This window comes from Equus asinus, chromosome 3, assembly GCF_041296235.1.
Source record: "Equus asinus isolate D_3611 breed Donkey chromosome 3, EquAss-T2T_v2, whole genome shotgun sequence".
Taxonomy (NCBI): Eukaryota; Metazoa; Chordata; class Mammalia; order Perissodactyla; family Equidae; genus Equus; species Equus asinus.
Window position 1 is genome coordinate 156,932,812 of NC_091792.1, and position 16,755 is coordinate 156,949,566.

Here is a 16,755-nt window from a genome sequence, read left to right on the forward strand (position 1 = left end):
GGGTGGGTCCAGGCAGAGGCGGGAGCTGGTAGAGTGGGCGAGGCCTCGGGTGTGCAGGGAAGGACCACTCCGGGCCTAAGGAGAGCTGCCTGCATGGAGACCGGCCGGGTCCGAGCAGGACTCGAGTGCAGTCCCTGGGCTGAGAGGGGCACACCGGGGCCTGGAACCCCGCCTTACCCAGGGCCAGAGGACGTGGGGTGTCCGGAACCAGGGGGCCCGCTCCTTCACATTGCCCACCAGGTCCTTCACATAGAGTTTGATGTTGCCTGAAGTGACAGGGGGATCCATGTCGGGGTATATCCCATTCCGAGGTGGAGTCGGGAAGACAGGGGAACCATCCCAGTTAAAGCCTCTCCTGCAAGACAGAGGAGGGTTAGAGAGGCCCCACCTTGAGAAGAAAAGTAGCCTGGGGTCGGGGAGGACCAGCAGGGCTCAGAGAGGCCACGGTGTGGCACAGGGCCTGCGGACCCACGCGGAGCCTTCGTCTCCGCATCCGTGCAAAGGGCAGGTCAGGGATGGGCAGCACGAGCTTTGTAGACAGATGCAGCTCAGATCCAGGTGCCGCGGGTCACCAGCCCTGGAACCTCAGGCACATCCCTCCGCACGGGCCCGCACTTCTTCAGCACCATGTGGAGCCCACGACCTCTGCACCCTCACTTCCATCGCCGTGGATCTGATGGGATTCGTTTGATCATTCGTTCCTTCAGGCCACATTCCAGCCCGTCAGACCCGGGGCGCAGGACCCCAAGCAGGGTTGCGGCTGGGGTGAGGCGAGCGAGGACCTGCCTCGGACGCAAAATGTAAGGGGGTGCCAAAGTCTCAGTAGACACACGAGTAATATTCTAATGCGATATTTTAAAATATAAAAATTATTGCCAAAAAAATCACGATGAACAAAATAACAAAGTTTTAAATAAAGACAGAAGCAATATTATAGATTTTCCCTTTTGCTCCAAGCTCTGATAGAGTTTGGCATGGCAATGACCCCAAGAACAAGCCTTGAGGTCTGGGGAGCCCCCAGTTAGGGTCTTCCCAGCCTCAGGTCCGGCGGCATTTATGGGGGGGTCCTGGCCAGCCTGCAGGAACGGCCACTTCAAACCCCTCTGAGCATCAGTCTCCTCGTCGGTAAAATGTACTCAAGGTCGTTAGGAGGATTAAATGAAAATACTGGGTGGAAAACAGCTAGAAGCAGTGCCTGGCTCAGAGCGGGGCCTGACAAATGGTCACGCCTGGCAGCGACTCTGCCGTCTGCCATCCTTCCCCCCAGCTGCCCCTTCATCCTGCCTGCTAATCTCTCCTGTTCAAAGAGGGGCTAAGCACCCGGCCCACAGCCTCACAGGTGCCAAGGGGCGGAGTGAATTTGAACCCAGGGCCGTCCGACTCCCAAGAGCCCACAGGCTGGCTGTTCCCACGACGTGGAGGCCTTGGAGCTGGCCGCCTGACTAAACGCTGGCTCTGCCGCTTTTGCTAATCACCGGATCTTGGGTGAGCGACCATGCCTCAGTTTCCCCGTCTGTTAGATGGGACCCTCAGTGCATCTCCCTCAGAGGGTTGCTGTGAGGGTCCTTGCTGAGGCAACGCGGGGGAGTGCTTAGAAGAGGGCCTGGCCCGAGATGAGTACTCACGAGCAGTAGCCGTACTTGTCCAAGACGTGCGTGAAGATCTCCTGCTGCGCCGACAGCGATGGGGACCCTTGCCACAGGAATTGCAGTCCCTGCGAACCCAGAGGGAACAGGTGAAAGCCAGGGCGCAACGGGGCTGCCCTGGCTCCGCCCCCCTCAGCCCCGCCTGGGTCTCTGTGACCACAACCTCTGCTGCCTCCTCCTTAGATTCCTTCCGACGCCCCCCACCCCCACGTCACATAAGATTGCAGAATTTGCCGTCCAGAAGGAGCCTGCCTGCTTATGCACCCCTCCTCCCCAGGGCATCGCTCTCTCTGCCAAGGCCTGAAAGGGATGCTCATTTCTAACTCTGCTTGCATACCCCCAGGCACAGGGAGCTCATCACCTCTCACTAAGTGTGCAGTCTGCGTTTTAACAGTTCTGATGGTTAGAAAACGTTCAGGGTTACAAAGCAGGGATAATATCCTGGTTCTATCAGCACCAGCTCTGGGACCCTACACAGGTTCCCTGACCCTTCTGTGACTTGGTTTCTGCGCAGGAAAATGGGAGAGGGCCACACCCAGCCCTCAGAGGAGCTGCAGGAGAAATGAGCTGACGGGAGAAGCGTCCAGTGTGGCGCTTAGTGGGGTCTCAGTAAACAAGTTAGCTTCCTGCCCACCTAGAGCCCAGATCCACACTGTTCTAACTCCTGCTGGCCAGGGCTGCCCTTCACCTCCAGAACTTTATCACCAAAGTCACCCTGGACAGATACTTACTTTTGGGGCCTTAGTTTCCCCATCTGTAAACCAGAGATAATTATGATACTACCTATCTTTATGGGTTGACTGGTGCCCCCCAAAAATATATGTCAAATTCCTTCCGCAGGACCTCAGAAAGTGACCTTATTTGGAAAGAGGGTCTTTACAGAGCTAATTGAGTTAAAAGGAGGTCATTAGGGTGGGCCTTGATCCAATAAGACTGGTGTCTTTATAAAGGGGAAATTTGGACCCAGACACGCGCAGCGGAAGACGACGTGAAGACACAGGGAGGAGGCGGCCGTGCACACGCTGAGGCACCCTGGAGAGCAGCAGAAGGCGAGAGAGGCCTGGAGCGGATCCCTCCCCAGCACCTTCAGAGGGCGCACGGCCCTGCTGACTCAGGGATCTCGGACCTCGGGCTCCAGAACTATGAGATGAGACACGTCTGTTTTTCGAAGCCCCCAGTTTGGGGTACTTTCCTACGGCAGCCCCGGCAAAGGCGCACCCCACCTCGGAGGGCTGCTGTGAGGACTGACTGCAGTGGAGACGAGCTCCGCAGGCCGTGCCCTCCGTAAGCAGGAAACGCAGCTTCCACAGAGCTCATTTGTCGCCGCCATTTAGTTTCATAACAGCTGCCCACCCACCGGGAGGGTTGTCCCGTCCTGGCAAACCTGATCGCCCCAGCCATCTCCTCCAGCGCATCAGCCACGGGTGACTGAGTGCAGTTCTGCTCCCGTCCCTCTCAGGACCCAGAGAAGGAAGCACCCCAGCCCCAGCCCAGCCAAAGGGGGAAAGGGACAGAAAGCAGGAGGCATCCAAGCTGGGCCTGCAGCACAGCAAGGAGCGGGCCGCGTAGGAGGAGAGGACACTCCTGCTGGAAGGAACAGCAAGAGGAAGGGATGGGGCGGGGACCGTCCACTGGCCCACGCAGCCACCAAGAATGCCCCCACGCTCCGGAGTCCAGCAGAGCCTTCTAAGATGCAGTGAACAGAGAGGGAGGGAAGGAGCGGCGAGCTGGCAGCAGCAGATGAGGCTCCCCACTCACCTTCATCGCCTGCATGTTATCCTTCTGGTCGTAGTCGATGCGGGAGATGATGTGGGCATCAAAGCCCGCCAGGGCAAATAGGGTGGGGGTCGTGGCAGATGCACCAAATGGGTCAACCTGCCAGGAGAACTGCGGCCGGATCCCGAAGGTTTCATAGAGAAACCCGTGTCCTTCTGCAAAGACAGCACCGCCTTGCTGGTGACTGCAGGGTGGGCCCCTCCCGCCCTCACTCACGCAGGGCCCCCCGCCCTGCCAGGGGCCTGAGTGCCATCTACTCAGGCAGGATCTTGCTGATGGAGATAACTAACTCAAAGGGCTCCAGAATCATCCGACAATTCATTTTGTTCATGATTTAAGAGCCCCCACAACTGCTGGGAGAGAGAAAACCCCAGATTTGTACAGGCCATTGATCGGTGTTCCCCATGCGCTTCCCCGAATCCTGTCTTCTCAGCACCCTGGGAGCAAGGGCTGCAGTCTGCACTGTAAGGAGAGGGAGCTCAGACTCAGAGAGCTCGAGGAGCTGGTCTGGAGTTAAACTGCCTTTCACTGAAGAATTCCGCAGGCCTGGGGACACCGGCTGAAGCCCAGACGATAGCCTGGGGTTCTGGAACAGAACCGTGATCAGACCCATAAGCAAGGCCAAGCCAGGGGGAGAAGTGACTGCTAGGAGGTGTGGGTGGCCTGAGAAACATGTGAGTCTGAGGCACAGTGGAGGTGAGTGAGGATCTGGCAGGCAGTGTGGGCTTGGGGTGGGGCTCCGAGCCCTCAGGACCGCCAGCGGGAGAAGGCAGAGGGTGTGCAGGATGCAAAGGAGACCAGGAAGGAGCAGCGGGAGAGGAAGAGGAGAACAGGGGACCGTGGGCTCCAGGATGAAGGAGGGATGGTCTGTCAACCCGCAAAAACAGAAACCCGTGAAGAGGCAAGGTGTTGATTTGGGATCAAAGAATTGCAATTCAGGGAGCACAGATTCAGGTAGAAACTCAAATAGGGTCCTGCTAGGGAGTAAAAGTCAGGAGCTTTTAAAGGCAAAGAGGGGAGGCGGGATCACAGAGAATGCTAATCAGTGTTGGAGGCAGAGAGCTAGTCTTGGCTGAGCGTTGATTGACAGTTGATTCCATCTTTGGAAAGCCCACCATCCTCAGTCTTTGTGACCAGGGTGTCCCTTCTCCTACTGACTTCTCACACAAGTGCTTATAAAACAACTGCCATTCTGGTCCAGTCCAGAGGTTTGGTCCAGCTCAAGGTTCAAGACAGCCGGGCAGTGTCTCTGAAAAGGCAGCTCTCAGCCCGTTGTAAAACGGCTCCACTATAGTCAGTTTTGACAGGCAGTAGTGTCACACTGAGAGAGGGCAGGTCCGCTGTGGAGGGCACATGTTCTCACCAGACGGGGTGGCCGGAGGAGGGTGGGCCTGAGGGCTGCCAACTCAGGGCCCCTTCTCTATTCCCAGAATCCTCACTGTGTTCAGGGAGCACCTGCTCTGACCAAGGGATGAATTACCATTGGTCTGAGCCGGTCACAACAAACTCATTCTCTCTGCAAGATATTTGTTTTCTCAACCTCTGCTAGAAGCTAGAGGCAGGCAAGGACTATGGTCATAGCCAAAAGATGTCTGCGTTGAGCCTGCTTTGATTTCAGGGGAAGACTTCCCACTTTAAAAAGAGAGAATCAGGAAGAATGCCCCCTTTGTCCCGCTTTCCTGCCTTGAATGAGGATGTATGGCAACAGGATGCCTGGAGCTGTGGCAGCCATCTTGTGACTGCAAAGGGAAGGAAATGAGAATCACGAAACGGAAGAGCTGCTGACTCAGTCCCCAAACCATTACCCATCTTATTAAGTAGACAGCAAGTGTCCTTAAGACCCAAGCCACTGTGACTCAGGTTTTCTGGCCCTCTAGCAGAAAGCATTCTTGAGATCTAAAGGAAGAGGTGATTAATGAATGAAACTGATAATCTGCTAATTGGCCCCCAAGATACACTCTCCACTTTTTCTTTTAGTAGCAGAATCACACATTCCCTCTTAGTTCTAGCACTGTACACAGACACCTAGCTAGAGACTACATTCCCCAGCCACCCTTGTGGTGAGTGGAGGTCACATGACTCCATTCCAGCCAATGGGCTGTGAGCGAAATACTGGACTACATTCCCCAGCATACTGTGCAGCTGGGTGAGACCATGTGACTAAGCACTGGCCAATAGGATATGAACAGCAATGAGGACTACATTCCCAGCCTCCCTTTAAGTTAGGGGAGGCCATGTGACTAAGTTCTGGCCACATGAGCAGAGGAGATGAGGGCAGGTTCTGAGTCACCATTCACAAGGAAGCCGCCTGCCCTCTTGCCACCATTCCCTTTCCCCCTTCCTTGCTGGGATGACATTTCAGTGGGGTAAGCCACCCTCGGCCATGAAAGGAGGGCAGGGACACCCTAGGGGATGGCAGAGCAAGGGGACACCAGCAACTTGGGTCCCTGGATTACTCTGTGGAGCAGAGCCACCCAATCTCCCAGAACAGCCTGCAACTGGAGACTCTTTCCCATGAGAGAAATAAAGCTTCCTTCTGGGTTGAACCGCTGACGATCGGTCTCAGTTAAAGCAGCTGGACCAGTGTCCTAACCAGTACAATGACCAGGTCAAGACCCACCTGGCCAGTGTGTGGAGGGCAGGGGCCAGCATGCAGGAGCCGAGAGTGAAGGAGAGAATGAGGGGAGATAGGAAAGGTGGCTGCAGCCTCAGCAGGAGTGACTTGCTTTCCTCCTTTTGAGGATAATGTTGAGCAAGTGTTAGTACTGCTGGAGAGAAGTCAGAGAGAAGGGAGGCCGAACAGAGACGACGACACAGGAGACAGAACGATGACTAGTTTCGGGTGTGGAGGGATGAGGGATGGGGGATGGGGGATGGGGGACGGGCCAGGAGCTTGGTCTTGAGTACCCCAGGCCAGGCGTGGCCACCCAGGACAGCCCAGCTGTCTCCTTTGCTCCCACTTGGATCTGTTGCTTCTCTCCACTCCTGCTACTGGAGCCCTGGGCCTCTGAGGTCCGAGCTGGGCTCTCTCCCACTCAGGATGGGGTGGGGGGAGATCTCCCTCTGGCACCTGCCACTCTGCCAGGCCTCTGCGGAGAAGCCCAGCTGGGGAGCTGTCACCTCAAGGAGGGGCAGGAGAGCTCCCATCCCCAGGGGATGCTGCGCACAGGTGGCTTCTCCTAACCACTGAGGTGCTGGGGACAAACGCTGTTCCCCTCATAGAAATCTCATGTCTAAAATTAAGGTGGGAGTCAGGTGATGCCAAGAGCAGGAGATGCGGAGGGAGAGGTGAGAAGAGTGAGCTCACTGCTGGCTGACGGCCCCCAGGCTCTGGTGGGCGGCCACAAGGGTCTTAGTCGAAGAGCTGCCTCGGAACCCCAGCTACCCCAGGCCAAGGTCAGAGGCCTAGACCCCGGACCCCTAACCCTGCCCATCCTGAGTTCCACTGGGAAGCCATCTTGGCCTGAGTCCAGAGGCCGTGCCAGCCTGCTTGCTTCATCCTTCCCGTCCAGGGCCTGACTCTCAGTTGCTCAGCACCCACCACTGCTCTGCCAGGCCTAGCAGCACTTGTCTGGTCAGATCCTGTGCTGAGCCCTGGGGACCCAGAGATGAATCAGACCCAGGTTGCTGTCGGAGGCCAGCTATAGTTTTGGGATGAAAGGGGAGGTGACAAGGAACTCTGGGGACCTAAAGGAGGTTCCCTGGCCGATGAGACTCCTCAGCTGAGTCTGAGATGAGCTGTTCAGGTGGAAACAAGAGGAAACATCAGGGCCCAAGGCACAGGAGGCGTCGTTGTTGGAGCGGGTAAAGGGCAGCAGGAAGCAGAAGGGGTGAGGCCAGTGAGTGAGGCCAGGAGGGGAGGCCCTGATCCACATTAAGGAGACTAAGGAATGTTATGACAAGATAACTAAATGGGGCTGGTCTGGTGGCATAGCGGTTAAGTTCAGCCCACTCTGCTTTGGCAGCCCTGTTTCACGGGTTCAGATCCTGGGCACAGACCTATGCCACTTGTCAGTCATGTTATGGTGGCGTCCCACATCCAAGGTAGAGGCATATTGGCACAGACATTAGCTCAGAGCTAATCTTCCTCAAGCAAAAAGAGGAAGATTGGCAACAGATGTTAGCTCAGGGCAAATCTTCCTCAGAGGAAAAAAAAAAAGATAGCTAAGAAAGATTGCCATCACATCCCCACTTTCCTTGCTATGGCATCCAAACTGAAATACCTCACTTTATTTTAACCAGGGAAATGGAAAGAGTGCAGGCTTTGGAGTCAGGAACCAGATTCCAGTACTGGCCTGTGGGCTCAGCTGCTGGTTGTGGGTGGAAGGTTCACTCTCTGAGCCTCAGGCCTTCACGGCCACAGAGGGTAATAGGCCCCTCTCCCGGGATGTGAATATGTGCAAGGGGCACAGGACGAGCTCCTGGCACACAGCAGGATCTCTGTGTATGGAAGGCCTCTTGAACAAAAGAGAAGGATGTGAGGGTCTGAGAAGAAAGGGTTTTGTTGGCAACCCCACCTTCTCGATGGAAGTGGCAAAGTCTGGGGTTGAGTGAGGTCCAGCAATAACAGAGTGAGAAGCTGAGACATGGGAAGGACCCCAGAATGAGAGGAAAGGAGAGAGTGCTAAAGAGATCCTTAGACCGCATCCAATTCTACCCTGTTTTACACGTGTGGCCACTGGGGTCCATGCTGTCATGGATTGACCCTGGGGCTTAGACTCTCAGGCTCAGGCCTGGATTCAATCCTGGCTCATCCACTGACTATTTGTCCATCTTTTGGTCTTAGTGTCTCATCTGCAAAATGAGACTGAGCATCATGATACCCCCTCAGCAGCCTGCCAGTAGGACCCAGGGAGGCACTTCTATGATAAGCATTTGGTAAATGGTAAGGAAAGGGCCCCCACTGCGACTGTGGATGGTGATGGTGGCGTGGAGAAGGTGATGATGGTAGTGGTGGTGGTGGTAGCAGTAATGGTGATGGTGGAGGTGATGGTGGTGATGGTGGTGGTGGCGGTGGATGTAGTGTTGGAGGTGGTGGTCATTGTGAAGGTGATGATGGTGATGGTGTGGTGGTGGAGGTGATGGTGGTGGTAGGTGTGGTGGTGGTGGCTGCGAAGGGGGATTGGTGCTGGTGGTAATGGTAGAGGTGACAGTGGAGGTGGTGGTGGTGTTGTGGTGGTAGTGGTAGTTGTGAAGGGGGTGGTATGGGGGTGGAGGTAGTGTTGGAGGTGGTGGTAGCTATGAAGGTGACAATGGTGATGGTGGTAGTAGTGGAGGTGGTGGTGGTGGCGATGGTGGTGGTGGAGGTGGTGGTGGTGGAGGTGGTGGTGGTGGAGGTGATGGTGGTGAAGCTGATGGTGGTGATGGTGGTGGTGATGGTGGTGGTGGCAGCAGTGGAGGTGGTGATGGTAGTGGTGGAGGTGGTGATGGTGATGGTGGTGGTGGTGATGGTGGAGGTGATGGTGGTGGCAGTGGTGGAGGTGGTGGTGATGGTGGTGGTGGAGCTGATGGTGGTGGTGATGGTGGTGGTGGCAGCGGTGGAGGTGGTGATGGTAGTGGTGGAGGTGGTGATGGTAGTGGTGGTGGTGGTGATGGTAGTGGTGGTGGTGGTGATGGTGGTGATGGTGGAGGTGATGGTGGTGGTCATCGTGGTGATGGCAGTGGTGAAGTTGATGGTGATGGTGGCTATGGTGGTGGTGGCAGTGGTGGAGGTGGTGATGGTGGTGGTGGCAGCGGTGGAGGTGGTGATGGTAGTGGTGGTAGTGATGGTGGAGGTGATGGTGGTGGTCATCATGGTGATGGCGGTGGTGAAGTTGATGGTGATGGTGGCTATGGTGGTGGTGGCAGTGGTGGAGGTGGTGGTGGTGGTGATGGTGGTGGTGGTGGTGATGGTGGTGGTGGAGCTGATGGTGGTGGTGATGGTGGTAGTGGTGGTGGTGATGGTCATGATGGCATCTAACCTTTACTGTTCAAATTCAAAGTGCTTTATTTGAATTATTCCAATTTAATCCTCACAACAACCCTTTGAAGTAGGTGTCACCATCAAACTCATTTTGTAGATGAGGAAACTGAGGCCCCGTGAGGTTCCATCCCTTACCCAGGGTCACAGGGGTGGGAATTAGCAGAGCCAGGATTCGGCCAGGCCGTCTGCTCTATAACCTATGCTCTTTGCCCTGCGCTCCACAGCACAGACGTGAAGATGGCATCAGCCATCGCTGTTTTCCCTGGTCACACTCTCCCACTAAGAGGGGAAGATGGATTCCAGAACCGAGGTTCAGACATCCAGTCCCAGCATGACTGGAGGCCCCAAGGGACTCTGGGTGTGGGGCAGGGTGACCGAACCTGTGAGCTGTAGGATCTGGTCATCAATGTGGGTCACAGCCTCATCATGCATGACCTGGCCTCCAATGACAAACTCCAGGCGTCTTTCGGCCAGGAGCTGGTGGACCTTGTGGGCAGAGAGAAAAAAGCCAGGTAACAACCCCGAGCTTGGTTTGGTCTGCAGGGGCTGTGGCTACAGCATCTCACTGCGCTTTCCATCCAACTCCTCGCCTTCAATTATTCTGCAGAAGCAGGGCCCTGCCTGTCCTGGTCAGCAGTGTGTCCCTCCACGTAGACCGGCCTGGCCCAAGGTGGCTCCTTGATCAGTATATCCATATGTCTATGATTTTTACTTTTGAAAGAAGCTCAAACTTAGAGAAAACTTGCAGGTCTTGTACAAAGAGCCCCCGTACATCCTTTCCCCAGATTCATTCATCGTGAATCTTTTGGCTTCACACTCCCCCATCTCATTACATACGTGGTGGGGCTTTTTCTAAACCATCTTCAAGAATACGTTAGCCATGCACGCGTTTTACCCCGATTCTTCAGCACGTGTTTCGTAGGAACAGGATAGTTATAACCGTAGTATAATTATCAAAATCAGGGAATTTAACGGTAATACAACACCACTGCCTGATCCACAGGCTTTGTCACATTTTGCCAGTTGTCCCTCTAATGTCCTTTTTCAGGTCCCAGATTCAATCTGGGACCGTGCATTGCTTTGCGTGGTCATTTCTCATTATCTGTTCATTCGGGGCGGCTCCTCAGTCTCTTTTTTCTCTCAATGAGCTGATAACTCTGAAGATTACAGCCTGCTATTTTCTAGAATGTCCTTCACGGGGTGTTTGTCTCATGATTGGCTGATGGCTACTTTTAAAATAAATGAATGCATGGAGGGATGGAAACATAAATAATGGCCAAGAAGGTGGCAGTGAGGCCACCGTGCCGTGTAGACACTACATTTCTGCTTTCCTCTCTGAACTAGCAGTATTTGACTTCATTCATTCAGCAGACATTGAATGGGCACCTACTGTGTACAGTTTTAAACGGGGGTCTTCTACACACCGGGCAAAGTCTGGGCACAGTCCGGGCACGGGGGATTGGGCAATGAACAAAGCACACAAAAATCCCCGCTTCTGGCAAGTCGTGCCAGTGTGTGGCCTGCCCAGGTCTTTAGCAGGCCATGCCTCTCTCCATGGGGTAGAAGACAGACAATGGAGTTTGGGGGTGTCCTTACTAGTCCACGTAAGGAAGTGTGCACTGTCCACTGGACACCCTGGAGAGACGAGCTTCAAGTCAGACATGTCTGGCTCAGAATCCCACCTGTTGAGTGTAAGCTATGTGACCATGGGCCAGTCACCTGCCCTCTCTGAACCTGGAGCATCTCTGCAAAGTGGGGTAACTGTCCCCACCGTACAGGCTGTTGGGAGGATTCAGTGGATCACGTGTGAAGAGCACTAGCCCAGTGCCGGGCACGTGGGAAGTGCCATCGAATATGAGGGTCCCCCTCAGGACTCCACAGGCTGCGGGTTCAAGACAACCCCTCTGGTGGGAGCCAGTGGACGCCCTGCTTCCTCTTCTCAGCTTTGCTTAGCTTCTGAGCACGTCTCGGGCCTCTCTGAGCTTCACGCTCAGTGACTGTTCTGAAGGAAGGTGAGCGCCAGGGAGGGGACTAAGTCACTGATGCGGGACCTGCAGCTCAGAGTCCAGCTGCCACCTGTGGTCACACGGGAAGGTGGCGGAGGCGAGACCCGGTCCCAGGCTGCCTCCCTACAGGGCCTCTCTGACCCTCTGCCGTGAACCACAGGGACGGCTGCATCCTCGGCAGGGCTCCCACGCCCTGGGGGGCCGCACAGACGTGTAAGTGAAGGAAGAAGTTGTGGGGGCCCAGGGCCACCTCGGGAGTGACCCGTGTCAGAGGCTACCCCGTTCAGCACCAGCTGAGTGCACAGCGGGCTTGCTGGAGCTGCAATTGTCCATGAATGGCCAGACAGCCAGGATTAAAAGCAAACACGCTCTAGGGCAGAGCTGCCGGCACCCAGTGGGGCATGGGCCTCGCTGTTGGGACCTCACAGGCCTGGTCGCCGTGAGAACGCCCCTGAGTTTCCTGCCTGGTCTTCACCGGACACGCTGGCCGCCCCTCCATCACCTGCCCCTCGAGGACTGCCCTCGTGGGCAGCCTTACCTGGCGTTTCTGCTTGTCCGAGGCAAGGCCATCCCACCACAGCCGGAAAAACTCCTGCTCCACCAGGATGAACCGGCGTTTCTTCTTGCGGGCCAGCTCCTCCACCACCGAGGTGTAGACGTTGGCAGCGTATGCCTGCATGCTTTCCTGGGGAGGGGGCACATCATTGCACGGGCCCCAAGGACCAGGGAGTAAAAGCCAGCGTGCCGAGCTGTGCCTGGGCCCCTCCCTCTCACCGCATGTCTGCACGCGGCTCCTCCTCTAGCTTCCGCACTGCCCTCGCAACAAAGGACCCCTGGCACCCACTCTGTGCAAGACACGTGGCAAGGGTTGGGACTGAGGGAACAACATGGCTCGCCCACCTTTGATGAGAACGTGCTCTCCTGGGGAGAGAGATGATCAAGAGACCATGACACTCTACGTGGGCAGAGAAACATGCCAGCTCAGCCTAGGGGTCAGGGCATGTGACCTGGCCCTGAGGTTCCCATGGGGGAACAGCACAGTCAAGCCCAGGGGCAAGACGAGGTGAGGTCCCGGGACCCCAAAGGGACTTGCGTGGGCTGAAATGAAGGGGAAGCAGGTGTTCAGAGTTGCAGCAGAGAAGAGCTTCTCCCTTGGGTTCTCCCTGTGGCTCCAAGAGATGAAGTTGTTCGTAGCTGCTTCCCACCTGAGTCTCCAGGCTGGCCCACAGTAGTGCTCAGGGAATGCCAAGAGCACTGGGCAGGGAGTTAGCAGCCAGCAAGTTATCCCTGAGTGACCTTGGGAAAGACAACAACCCTCTCTGGGCCTCAATTTCCCCTTCTGAAAACTGGGGGTGGCAGGCATGCTTCTCCCACCCTTAAGCCATCTCCATATGCAGGTGAGACGTCACCCCCAGGGGCTGCCCCGTGCGCCCCAGGACTGAACTTCACACTCAGCATCACATGCTCCTCCTGCCTCTCTCTCTTTGAAACTAGCTGCTCACTTATTAACGCCTTCTGTAAAGTTATTATATCCATAATCACAGAGGGGCTTTGCTCATGTATCTCTCTATTTCCTATCTCATCCTAAAAAAGAGCTAGAGGAGCCCCGGGTAATAACATCCAAGCCCCTGGCCCAGAAAACTAAGGAAATCAGAGGCTTTTCCCTCTTTTTCACTCTGCGCTCATTCATTCATTTGTTCATTCAACAAACATCTGCCAAGCGCCGACTCCGTGTGTCAGGCACAGTGGGAATATGTCAGTAAAGAAAACGGATGCAGCCCCCGCACTGTGGAGGTGATGTTCTAGTGAGGAAAACAGGCCCTCAGGGAGCCAGGGGGCATGATATAGGAAGGGAGGGAGGAGGGAAGGGAGTGGGCCGGAGACCGCATCCCCGGAAGCCTCAGGCACCCACCTGGACCGTGTGGATCCAGCCCACGTCCATGTGGCTGTGGGGCACCACGAAGATCCTGATGTGGTCCGTGGCCTGGGCCCCCAGGAGCCACCGCAGGACCAGCGGCCCAAGCAGAGGCAGCCAGCGGAGCAGCCCCATCCTGGTGCCCAGCAGGCAGAGACTGGCACTGGCCACTCCCGGCTACCCTGCGGGCCGCCCCGGGCAGCTGACTGGGCACTCGCCCTTGGGGGAGGGAGCAGGCAGGGGAGCAGGAGGAGTGGCCTTCGCAGCAATGCCGTCCCTTAGCAGCACAGGCCAGTGGCACTTGCTCACTGCCTTTCAGCTCTCCGCCCTCCACTCCCCAACTCCAGTTTCCTGGCCATCTCTGTCCAACTTTATGCCAAACCCCAAAAGCCCCAGGGAGGCCTGCCAGATTTCCCTTCAGCCTGGGGTGCCTCTCCTCGCCCCAATGCCTGTGCCTCGCTGAGCTTTTCTCTCTTGGCACGCCCTGCAAAACTCAACAGTCAGTTTGGGGAGTGCCACCACCAGGAAGCCTTCCCTGATAACCTCTTCCTCATATAGAACTCCCAATCTGGAGCATGCAATAGGGATCTTATCTCCATTTTCAGGAGGAAATCCAGCTTTCAGAAAGAGTATTTGCCTTGCCCGAGATCACCCATCTAGTGGAGGAGCGAGGCTGACGGAAACTTTCCCATTGAGTTCTGGCTCTCCGGGTGCTGAGCCTGGCTGCTAAACATTTAACCTCTCTGAGTCTCCGGTGGTGCATCCCTGAAAGAGGGTGCAGCAGAGGAGCTGTGAATCTGCGGGAGAACTCACACGAGATGACAACCTCGTGCCTGCAGCCCGCCCTGGAGGAGGGGAGGTCACAGTGGTGCAGCAGGATGGGGCAAGAGTGTTGCCTGGAGCCCCCTCTGTGCTGGGCCCCCAAGAACAGGGCATCTGTGGTTTGGGGGGGACTGCCTGAGAACCCAATGGCCGGGCCTCTGACTGGCATTTTCTAGTGTGGCCGAAGCTGTGGCTCTGTCTCCCCATGCTGGCCACCTTGTGCATTCATTCAGCAAACCCAACTGGAGAACATGATCTCCAAGCCAGTCTGTGTCCTCTCTGCCGCATCCGCCTTCCAGGGCCCTCACTCCTGGGCCCAGGTCAGACCCTCACCTGAATCAGATGAGGAAAAGGTCCTCCAACTTTTGTGTCCCTGTGGCCTTCCAGGACACACAGCCAGACTACATCTCCCAACCTTCTCTGCACCCAGTGTGGCCACAAGGCCAAGCTTTAGCTGATGGGTGTGAGGGGAGTGCCCCCCTTCCAGGCAGGCCCGTAAACGCAGCCTCCCCCACTTCCCCTCCCACTGCCCGAAGGGAGGGCACTCAGGACCGTGGGGAGGTCAGAGCCACCGACTGAGGCTCCAGAGGACCCCTGGAACCAGGAGGAACTCGATAGGCCATGCCATGAGGGAGAAGTAACTTCCATTGTGCTAAGCCACCGAGTTTACAGGTGACAGTGTCACAGATTCTGTCTCTCAAGATGGCTATCACAGCATCACGCGTCCCGGGAACCCTTTGTAGGATGTGACTGTGACGCTCCTCCTGTTGGAAGAGGGGTCTGTGTCTTCTCCCGCTGAAGCTGGGTGGGCTTGTGATTCACTTGTAACCAACAGAATGTGGCAAAAGTGGCCCTGGGGGACTTGAGCGGCTGTCCAACATGACACTGCAGCTTTTGCCTTGTTCACTGGAGCAGTCACATGTGGAGCCCGGAGCCGCCACGCTGTGAGGAAGCCCAGGGCAGCCCCAGGGGTGGGCTACATGGAGAAGCCGTGAGAGCGTGTGAACAGAGACAAGCTGGCCATGCTGTTCCAGCTCCCGCTCTTGCAGCTCCAGCCCCATTGACTGCAACCACTTCGGGCGGGTGGTCCCGTACGTTTCCATTCCTGGTGATTGCCTCTGGCCTCTGCGTTCCTGCTCTGCAGCAGCTAACCCCGGGGTTGTGGCTGATCCTGGTTACCCCCGCCCTGCTATGGATTCCATGCCCTTCACCCTCAACTAGTACCTGTGCTGGACGAGATGGCTCGCCTGGTGGGGTAGCCCGGATCCTCATTCCCAAGGGGTCTGACCCTCGGTGAGCTTGCCTTCCCAAGCCACGACATTATCCCATCTATTCACTGTCCAAACAAGCAACCAGAGACACCCACGGGAGTGCCCGACCGAGTCCTCTCTATTCCTGTGTGACAGCCCACTGGACCTGCCCCCTCCCAGAATGGTCCAGAACAATGACCTCTGCTAGACTCATGACTCTTCCCCTTGCCTGCCGGTCTCTTGGCTCGAGTAGCCCAAAGTGACCAGTGGCAGTAGTAGCATTCCCCTTTGCACACCAGAACTTCTGGACCTGCAGAGTGCAGTGCCGTGTATCTGGACACAGATACCCACGTGGGTCACTGGGTGTGGTGAGAAATGAGGCTCATCCTGCTTCCATCCTTTATGTTCTACCCACTGGGGACACCACGCACTGGTCATTGGTTTGGGGTGTCTATGCCTCCTGGAGGATGGTGCCCCAGATTCACAGGCAGTGTCTCCAAGCTGATGCTCAGCGGAGCCTTCAACCAGCTGTCCTCTTCCTCTCTCAGGCAGACGGCTTCTGGGTGCTAGGGCACATAGTAGGGCCAGCAGACTCCACGGTCGTGTGCCCACTGTCACACCTCCTTACAAAAATGGCTCCCTTGGCCTGATGACACGTATGCCCTCGCTTAGAGCACTCACTCTGGAGGAAGCCAGCAGCCACGTCCTGGGGACACTCAAGCCGCCTGTGAAGAGTCCGCACAGAGAGCAGCTAAGGCGTCCTGCCCACGGCCAGCTCTGACTTGGTAGCCACACCAGTCAACCGCCCGCAGGCGGTCCTCCAGCCCAGCCCCTGCTGCAGGAGTCCCAGCCCACGCCTTGACTGCAACCTGGTGAAGCCTGTGGGCCAGAAACACCCAGCCAAGCCGCTGCTGGATTCCTCACCCCAGAAACTCTGGGTGACACTAAAACTTGATTGCACGTTTAAGCCACAGTCCTCAAAATCCGTGGGTATTCCCGCCTCCCTGGTGCCTGGTTACCTGAGTCAGTGACCATAAGCCACCTTGGGGAAAGGATGGGGGATCGTGACCATACGCCGCTGCCACGGTGTCCCAGAGTCCTTCCGCCCGGGGACCCGGAGTGTGGCTTTGAAAACTGGCTCAGGTCTGGACACTGGGCAAAGGCTGAAGCCTGTTCAGTGGGGGGCTGCCCTCTCCTCTGAACCCGTCCAGCCCTGACTTTCCAACAGGGTATTCTGAGGGTCAGCTGGTCAGTTGTCCATCTATTTTGTCCCAGGCATCCTGTTTTCTAGTGACCACCTCCTCAGCCCACAGTGGGTCTCGCTGCCATTCGGGCCTTGACGTGCGTTACAGTGATTGCACAGACCCCGCTTCTGGTG

The 16,755-nt window shown here is 56.4% G+C and overlaps 1 protein-coding gene across 2 annotated transcripts in view; it reads right to left on the reverse strand.

Annotated features, from left to right (window-relative positions):
- Positions 1-13,462, reverse strand: part of MAN2B2 (mannosidase alpha class 2B member 2) — a 40,554-nt gene extending 27,092 nt beyond the window's left edge. For both annotated transcript variants that reach the window (XM_044767861.2, XM_044767860.2), the window contains exons 1-6: positions 13,303-13,462; positions 11,929-12,075; positions 9,765-9,870; positions 3,405-3,577; positions 1,626-1,714; positions 178-355 (exon numbers count right to left, since the gene is read on the reverse strand). In XM_044767861.2, coding sequence (XP_044623796.1) covers positions 178-355; positions 1,626-1,714; positions 3,405-3,577; positions 9,765-9,870; positions 11,929-12,075; positions 13,303-13,440 — 831 coding nt within the window. In that variant the 5' untranslated portion in view covers positions 13,441-13,462. The remainder of the gene's footprint in view (positions 1-177; positions 356-1,625; positions 1,715-3,404; positions 3,578-9,764; positions 9,871-11,928; positions 12,076-13,302) is intronic.
- Between the last annotated feature and the right edge of the window lie 3,293 nt (positions 13,463-16,755).